Consider the following 9,631-nt stretch of genomic DNA (forward strand, 5'->3'; position numbering starts at 1 on the left):
TCTGTCTCAGCAGTGCCTCCAGGAGCACATGACCTTGCCAGGCACAGAGCCTGAAAAACACAGGGGTTTTAGCTTCTGATTTGTAGATTTTGTAAGTTGAAGCAGGTGAATATTACAGTTTGTAATAACACAAAAAGCAACTGTATCAGCTTTCAAGGATATGTGTTTTTATTGGTTTTGTTGACACTAATTATAACAACATGTTGAGTATTTACCATAGACCTTAGAGATTTAAAAACAGCAATAACTTCTTTTCTTTAGAGCATTACCAGCTGGTATGTCTCTGTCTTCAAGAATATATTCCATGTAATCTTGTCACAGATTGTGTGGAGTAAACACTACTTAACTTGATTTAATTTTTATTTAAGTTATAATAAAGAAAAAAATAGAAGCAGCCTACCTGAAATTACTTCCATTTTTCAAAAAGTAGTATGTTGTTCTTATTATTTAATGCTATATGAAAGAGACTGCAATATTAATTAGCATCGGGTATAAAGAGTAGTGTGGTAGAAATATGAAGAAAAACCTCCAACAGTCCAGGACAGTCTATTCATGCAGTTGAGAGAGAAGATTAGATTCATGCCTTGTAGAGGAGAACTTTGGCTCTTTTCATGCTAGTCAAAACTACATAATTAATTTCTGATTGCTCAGTTTTTAGTTCTCTGTTGTGATTAATTCCTACATATGTTCTTGAAATAAAATTTGTCTAGGACAAAAAGTGAAATGTATCTGTAATCATAAAAATAAGAGGTGACGAATAACCCCATAGTTGTTTTGTGTTTTCCATGTTTGAGTTTCTCCAAGAATTAAATTCTTAGAGATGTAGGAAATACGAAGCTGTTTCTATGAGCTTGGTTTTGCACCATTGCAGAAAAACAATTGTGTGCTATGTTAGCATATCCTCTTGTTTTCCAGGTCCATGGGGCAGATGCATGGGAGATGAATGCGGTCCAGGTGGCACCCAGACACGAGCAGTGTGGTGTGCCCACGTGGAGGGCTGGACCACACTGCCAACAAACTGCAAGCAGCCAGAGCGGCCAGACAACCAGCAGAGCTGTTTTCGGGTCTGCGACTGGCACAAGGAACTGTATGATTGGCAGATTGGCAGCTGGAACCAGTGCCGTCCCGTCTTCTCCCGGAGCCATGACAAGCCCCTTGAGTGCCTCAGAGGGGAAGAAGGGATCCAGACAAGGGACATCACCTGTATCCAGAAGTCCAACGGCGTGCCAGCTGAGGAACTCATCTGTGAGTACTTCGAGCCGAAGCCCCGCCAGGAGCAGGCGTGCCTCATCCCATGCCGGCAGGACTGTATTGTGGCCGAATTCACCCCCTGGTCAGAGTGCTCCAAGACCTGTGGCAGTGGGCTTCAGCATCGAACTCGACACGTTGTGGCTCCGCCCCAGTTTGGAGGGTCTGCTTGTCCTAACCTCACCGAGTTTCAGATCTGTCAGTCTAGTCAATGTGCTGCTGAAGAAAGCCTATATAGCCTAAATGTGGGACCATGGAGCACATGCTCAGTGCCCCATTCCAGACAAATAAGGCAAGCGAGGAAGCGAGGGAAGAACAAAGACAAGGAAAAGGACAGAGAAAAGACAGTTCGGGATCCTGAGGCTCATGAGTTAATTAAGAAGAAAAGAAATCGAAACAGACAGAATAGACAGGAGAACAAATACTGGGACATACAAATTGGGTACCAAACCAGGCAGGTTACATGTACTCACAGAAATGGGAAGCCTACAGCTCTGAGGTAATCACTATTATGTTAATTTGCACATCCTTCTTTTTCTCTGTTTGAAGTAAAACATGCATAAATGCACACTAGTATTATTTTACCTTAGCCTGAATCTCAATATGGGGCACATGCTATTTCCACTATGAACATTCCTTATCAAGCTAAAGATGATTCTATGACATAAAACGTGCAAACTCTGCTTGTGATCATGCTAAGCATCACATAAGCATGCACTATTAAACTATGCTAACTCCTTAGCCTCTGTTTTTTGAAATAATTTTTCCCCAAAATCTTGAATATTTTGGTCAAATGTCTACTCTGTTCCTGGGGGTTCAGGAAGATGTTTTGAGCTCTAACAAATTATGCATGTTTGGAAGACATGATGTTTCTGCTTTTAGGGCTCTAGGCACAAAGACTAACAGAAAACTGGGCTGGGTCAGACTCAAAACAAAAGTAGAAAATGGAGAGAAAGATGCCACATGAGAAGACAGTAACTACTCTTTCCAGTACCTCTTTCTTTGAAATGGAAGAGGCTGAAATATGGTTTTTTTACTTCTTGATTCCTGCAGCCAAATTATTGAAAGGAAGACTGTGAAACCTCTTTATTTTTGTTCCATGTACTTCCTCTTTTTCTATGTCACCTGCACATTTATGCAGTCTGTATTTCCTGAGACTTTTATTTATTATTTTACTTTTCAAGAGTTTTGGCAGGCAAATATGTTTTGACAACTCTTTCCATGGGCTTCTGGGTATGTTTCTGCAGCCATATTACCCAATACTTTTTTGTTTTACCCGATGTTCTCTTGTTAGCTCATTTGTTTTCCTTCCTACCCCTGAGAATGTTTTTGTCCAAATCAAAAATCTTCTCTCAGTCTAGTTTACCTTCTTCCGTCTTTGATGTGATTCTTTCTCTTTCCTTCTCTTTAGTTTAATGCATGATGAATCAATTGTACTTCAACTGTGAAAGGACTAAATTATCTTGCCGAATGAGGCTGACACCCATTGCTGCTAGCTTACTGTTTATGAACATTTTTCGGAGTATTTTACTTTGGAGTTTTTGTCATGGCTGTTAACATTCTATCACAGAACGTGTGATAGAACTTGTAATTGTGTCAACCTTTCCTATCAGAAACTAAATGTTATAGATTTCCAAGTGTAGTAAACATATTTTGAATATATTTCATTTCATGAGAAGGTCCAACAGTGAAAATTATGAGAGGTCCCTGGCTTAAGGGAAGAACTGACACGTTTGGGTTGTTTATTTCCAAAGAGGGACATAGGCGTGAACATGTGAAGTGTCTATTAGTATGTAAAAACCCACCTCAAGGAAGAATGAAGGAAACTATTCCCTGTAAGTTACAGATCTATAGGAAAAGCAATAATAGGCTAATCACAGCAGTGCTTGAATGAAGTTAGACTTCTCAATATGAGAAATAGTGAAGCTCTGGAAAAGATTGATGGGGGAATGTGTAGTGCTTCCATGTTTGCAGGTTTATAAGAATAGACTAGAAATACATGTATCTATAATAATGCACTTCAAGTAACTCTTGGTTATGGAAGAGGGGCTGACTGTATTTTTTTTTCAGTCTCTTGTTGCTCTGATTTTCTACAGTTTGTACAGATTTTGACAGTTTGACAGATTTAGATGCATGTCTGCACAAGGAATCTCAAAATCAGCTTGCCCAGGCAGTTCCTGTCTGCACAACTCTCTCCATGGAGGTACAGGAAAAGGTTTCCTTTACCCCCTCCTTTTCCAGCCTCACATCATGCAGCCCACACTATACCTAGCCCAGGAACATCATTACCCTTTAAACAGAGGGAACAATATATTGAACATATCAGTCACTAGCAGATAGCAGCCAGCTGCTCTGTTTGAAAGTCCCCATATTTTTGTAAGGTTAAACAAGTAATTCATAACTACTGTGTTAAAAAAAAAAAAATAAAATTTTTAAAAAATAAAATGAGGGAGAGGGAAACATTCATGTGCTGAGGCACCGATAAATGGTAGAAGAAGTAAAAGTATATTGGGATGTCAATAGCATACTTCACTCATCATATTTATACTCACTCTTGAATCACTCAGGTTAGTGAAGTCTTAATTTCAGATACTTCAGCATATTCCCCATATACCATATAAAAACATTTCAGGGAGCATGGTATATGCATATTAAGATAGCGGGGAAATGGATGGAACCTTATTGCCTGAGGAAGTGAAAAAGTAGATTATAAAATGTAGGAGCTGGATAAAATCATACAGATGATGCAGTGGTCATTTTGATGTCTAATGGATATAATTTTATGCTGTAAATGGACAAAGGATTTCTAGTAATCGTCCTATCACGTCTAACATGGAATCTTTTTTTTTCAGTTGCATTGTGAAAACAAGAAAATGTGGTTAAATGACTCATGTGAGAAATTCCAGCACTGATGATTTGCATTCCAGAATCTTAAGCAATATAATGCTCTTTCAGACCAGTTTATCAATGCAGCCAGCTCAAATGATTTTATAAATTCCATTACATAGTAGCTGTGTTACTGAATAATATAGAAAAGTAAGGTGACTGTAAAATGTGCCATGGTTTTGTGAAGTGCTCTTTGGCTTGAATAGTCTGTTTTCAGGGAGTTTTGACTTTAGCAATCAGAACTAATCCGCCCCCTGGCAGCATGACTGAAAGAAGAAGAAAAACCCTCAGGCGAGTAATATTTTTTTTGCAGAGGTAGCAAAATTGGTATAGTATAAAAAGGATTTCAAAAAATAAGTTTCAGAAGGGTGCTCCAGAGAAAATGGTTCTGTAACACTGTCAACAAAACTTCAAAAAGGCAAATTCTCTTGATGCATCAGCACACTGGACATGGTAAAGAGAAGTGAAACAAGAGAATCCAAGTATAATTTGTACTCTTTATTGCCGAGTGAACAATACATAGACTCCTGTGAAGGATGAAATATTGGATTTTGTATTGGACATTCTGCAATAATGTACATGTTATGTGGTCTGTATTGCTTTATATTTCTCTTAGTCTGAAAGTCTGGCGCACTGAAAATATTTTTTAAATAGAAGTGTTGGAGAAGAAAGAATTCAATAATTAAAAGTGCTTTTTATAAAAAGCATTTTTATGTCTAATTTATGACTACTCTGCATAGCTAACAAAACCTGGACAATGTTCCTGTTAATGCAGAGGACAATACTGATCCTCTCAAATGTTTCGGTTTTTTTTTCTGTTGAGCGAAAGTGGAGTTTGCCTGAGGTCCCACAGAGAAGTGTTAGACAACAAACTGTCAGCATAGAGAAACATAAATTGTGTGTAAAATTTCATTTTGAGCTACAAATTTGCTTGCACTGTTACAAGTTGTGATTGTGCCTCATGTAAAAGTACCACTTTCTATTGTAATATATATTCTGGTTTTGCTTTCTTCTACTTTGCCAAATTATTACTATTGGATCTCAAACATTTCCTCATAATTGTTTTCCTGAGCAGACTTTCAGGGGAAAGTTTAGCAAAAATATTTTGGTCATTTTTGTACAAGTCTAAGAAAAAATATTTTGGTTTAGTAGTGTTTAATTCATACAACCATTTTACTGAGATGCTTTCTTGAGAACCCACTTAACTGGAAAAGGCTTTGATATTTGGAAGAACTGGGGCAGCTTTTGAGTACAGACATTTATAAGAACATGGAACAGAGTGAGAGTATCTTGGCCTCTATGTTTCTGCACCTCAGTAAAGATCTGAAATTCACTGACAAAGTACATCAAATTCCCCTCTAGCAGATGGTCCGCAGGCATGGGGACAGCCTGCAACTGCCAAGAATCATCGAGCTCAAAGGGCCACAAATGGGGCTGAAGTTAGAGCAGTTCTGCAAATATGTAACTGCCAATTAAAAGAAAAGGAAGGAAAAAAAAAAAAAAAAAATCCAGGAATTTTTTCTTTTCTCTTTCTCCATCATCTGGATATGGCTTGTTTATCTTGCTTAAGCAAGGACCAAAACACCCCTGTCCAGATGGGCTCAGAAATGAAGGAGACCACGTAGAAAACTGTCCCAACCAGCTCTTTGGCTGCTGTTCTCAGAATTGGTTAATATTCCTTCGGCAGCACCTCTGTTGCAAACACATCTTTGTGAATTTGAATGTTATTGATGACTTGAAGTAAGAATTCAAGAAACAGCAGTAAAATTTTATATCTTTTCAGGGCTTTGATTTCTTTTTTTTTTTTTTTTTGGGAAATAAGCTTGCACAGTAGCAGCAGTGGAACATAATGGTGGGAAAGAAAAGCATCCAAAATTTAAGACATGCTGACTAGTTCCTGAGCTGGTTCGTTTAGCTCCTTGAAGCATTTAATCATATGATCATGTTTAACTTATTTCACTTCTGTCCTTATCAGAAAGTAATTATTTATTATTTCATTTAATCCTCCTTGCTGATTCTGTGTGTTCATGCAATGTCTAATAAATTATATGCACACCTTATAATGAATTAAACTCTCATGGTAGTTTCCATAATAGTCTCATTGCTGCACTTTACTAACTTTCAAGTTTAGAGGAGTTTGAGCTTTTATTTATTCCAACATAATTGAAATGTGAGAGATGACAGAAGAGCCAAAATGGTTGGATTGTGTTCCTAATTCTGGGAATCCAGTTTGAGGGTATATAGTGCCTAATTTTTCAGCTTAGTTCACACAGGCCTCTATCTGCATAAAGCACAGCCACTATATTCACTACTGGCTAAAAGTCTTAAGCTAGATACCCAGAATCTGAGGAATTAGAGAATGGATCATTAGGCTGATGATAAGTGATACTCAGGACGTATTGACAGAAAAGAGAGAATCTACTCCTGTAGGATGGCATTTTAACTTTGTTCACATTTCCAGGTTCTGAAACCTAATCCAAGTGCTTACCTTCCATGCCATGCAGCAAATACCTCCTTTCACTTTATGAACTCCTGCTCTTAAGTTATTGGCTATATGAAGGAGAAAGCAACAGGCTTATGCTATATTTTTCAATTTTCATTTCTTCATGCCATTGATTTGGAAAAGCAGACAGGTCATGCGGAGGTATATGCTGTCAACGAGCAAACAGGAGAGATGCAGACATATAAAGCAACAGTTCAATTTGTTGAACTCTGTAATATATTCCTTGCTTATAAAAAGTCTTAAAAGATTCTCTGTACTTCTCTGCGCTGTTCCATGAGGCAACAGGCAGAAAAGGGTAATGCGTGTGAAGGTGGCAGTGACTAAGATGGAGTAGCTTCAAGAAGACAGGCTGCGGGAAGGTGAGGGAATAACAATGCAGAGAGGACAGGTTGTAGAGATGAAGCAGCATAAGCAACTAGCTTGTTCATTGAGGATCACATGGAAACGTGCATGTCTACAAGTGTTTTTTATGTTACTGGGAAGGCAGCTCTGCAGATATTAGAGGAAGCTTCCAAGCTCACCACACTGTGTGTCGAAAACATAAGTGTTGCACTAACAGAACACATTTAAATACCACATATTTAGATAATGAGCTATATGCAGTGACCTTAATAAATTAACTTGCAGTTACTTAGAGCACATGCTGTTAACAGATGGTGAACAGGGAAGAAGAAAGTTATCTTGGAAGAAAGATCTAAAACAACCTAAAAACTGCAGGGCAATTGTCAGACACATTGGGATAATAAAAATGTAAAAATATTATTTGAGAAACAGGAGTCAAACATATAGCTTTCCTACCAGTTTCCACTGTGCTTTTAGAATTTGCATGCATTAGAAAGTCAGAAGCATCCTGTAGATTTTTAATGTGATTTTGGTGGAGACACTAGTTTCTGTGGCTATGTATAATATTATTCCCTGTGTGTTCCTTTCTATTCTAAGTACCTGCTCCATCATCTTACTGAGGCTTCTGTTTTGACAGTGGCTTGTCAGTATTGCTATACATTTGACATACCATGCCAAAATCCAGATTTAAAATGGAAATGTACAGACTGTGCTGAATAATTGAAACAACAGCAATGAACCATTTCTTTCTCCACACCATTTTAAATCTTTTCATCTAATGAACAGTTGTTCTGTCATTTACATATATGACATTCATGTATTTCTGTGCATAGCATCAAGATTGGATGCCTTTCTAGATTATATTTTTATTTCAAATACACATAATTGGTCTTCCATAGCAAAATATAATAGCTTTTAATGTAATGAGGGTCAAACTGCATGTTCTGATAATCTCTTGTGGCCATAAATCCTATGAATGAACAAATGAATTCTGTGAATGAATGCTATGTTGAATTTCTAGCCTTAGTTTAGTAAGAGATTAAGATGCACAGTGTTAAATGGAATTGGTCACTGAGATCTTTAACAAAGTTTCTTCTGTACTGTACTTTCATGCATCTTTTCTGCCACATTGTCAAAGAATTACGTTAATTGGCTTTAAGCCTAAATAAATATGAATCAAAATTTTAAATTTTGGGCATCTTTATATTGGTATCATATTACAGTCTGTAAATAGTTCCATAAGGAACAAACTAGAATGTATTACTTTTTTACAGTTATTTTGTGTTTTCTATTATGTGACTGCTCTCTTTAGTCTAAAACATAGAGAATGCCCCTTTTCTCTCAATGAGCTTTATAAATTTATGGTAAAGCATGTCAGGTGAGCAACCTCCTGGGATATACCATCCCCTAAGGAATGGGGAACTGCACAGGATAGGAAGTCACAGAGTTCTGCTTCATTTGCAGATCCCTAGAACGGCAGAGTTGGGTACATCAGCATCTAACTTTCAAATGTCCAGCCTACCTCCTAATATTGACCACTTCTTTTCCAAATGTTTGAGACTGAAATGAAACCAATAATACTGTCAAAGCTAAGAATCAATAAAGGGAACAAATCTAATATAATACAATACCTGAATCACTACTAATGTTAGTAATACAACTTTCATATTTATTCTTTTTTTAGTTTTAAGTTCAATATTGCATATTTTTATTCATGAAGTTTGGCATTGTCTTTCTTTTTTTCTTTGCCATCGACTCCATGAATCTAACCGTTAGCTAGTGTCAAAGTAAATGCTAATCAATGCTGTGTAACAAAAATTCCCACTGACAAAGGGAAGCTCCTTATCAAAGGTTATTAAAGCTTATTAAATCTCCTCAAAAGCTTTAATAAGTCATCTATTTAGACTATTGCCAAATAACCTATTGCCAAATAACCTGCTCTACCAACTTTAAAATTATCTATAGGATGCATAGACGTCACTGTATCATTGAACTGTGGAAGATAATACTTCTCTCTTCTGCTTTCTTGTCTGCTTGGACACTCAAGGTACAAGACACAGCCCCACAGTAACTGTTGTTTCCACCTGCTTGGGTGTGGTAGAACTTCTTGTCACTTTGCCTGCATTAGCCGATGTATATTTCTTTGACATAGCAGTTGTAATCTCTTTTTTATTTTCTTCCATAATGTAGAAAGCCTGAGTGATTATTGTTTATTCAAAACTGTTTTGGCTGTGCATTTTTTTTTTTTTTTGGTAGAATTAAAGTTGTGAAAGGATCATGGGAAAGTAGTCTTGTGGAAAGGACTTAGGTGAACAGTAATTGAATTGTAAATTAATAAAAGTGGCCTCATTGTTTGTGTGATTATAACAGCCCATTGTACTGTGAGGTAGTTTCTCAGGACAATGTATGGTATGACCAATACTAAACAGTGCAGCTGTGGGGAAAATTAATCAGGACTATGTCATGAGGGATACTCATTACATTTGCCACTAGGAAAAAATATAGGCACTGTATTTTCACTTCTTTAAAGAAATAAGTGTGCTCCAGCCAGAAATGGGAGCTCTCAAGGATGACTAGACTTTGCATTTTGTATCTTCAAAGTAGCTCATGGGAGTTATCTGAGCTCTGGATTTAAATCACCTTTCTACTATT

At 37.2% G+C, this 9,631-nt stretch overlaps 1 protein-coding gene across 1 annotated transcript in view; it reads left to right on the forward strand.

Annotated features, from left to right (window-relative positions):
- Nucleotides 1-915: 915 nt before the first annotated feature.
- LOC103777055 (thrombospondin type-1 domain-containing protein 7A-like) overlaps nt 916-9,631 on the forward strand; it is a gene marked incomplete at both ends in the record, with an annotated part of 21,808 nt that continues 13,092 nt past the window's right edge. The window contains one exon of the mRNA XM_008944593.1: nt 916-1,747. Within this exon, the coding sequence (XP_008942841.1) occupies nt 916-1,747 (832 nt within the window). The remainder of the gene's footprint in view (nt 1,748-9,631) is intronic.

Source organism: Merops nubicus, unplaced genomic scaffold, assembly GCF_000691845.1.
Source record: "Merops nubicus isolate BGI_N331 unplaced genomic scaffold, ASM69184v1 scaffold46827, whole genome shotgun sequence".
Classification (NCBI taxonomy): Eukaryota; Metazoa; Chordata; class Aves; order Coraciiformes; family Meropidae; genus Merops; species Merops nubicus.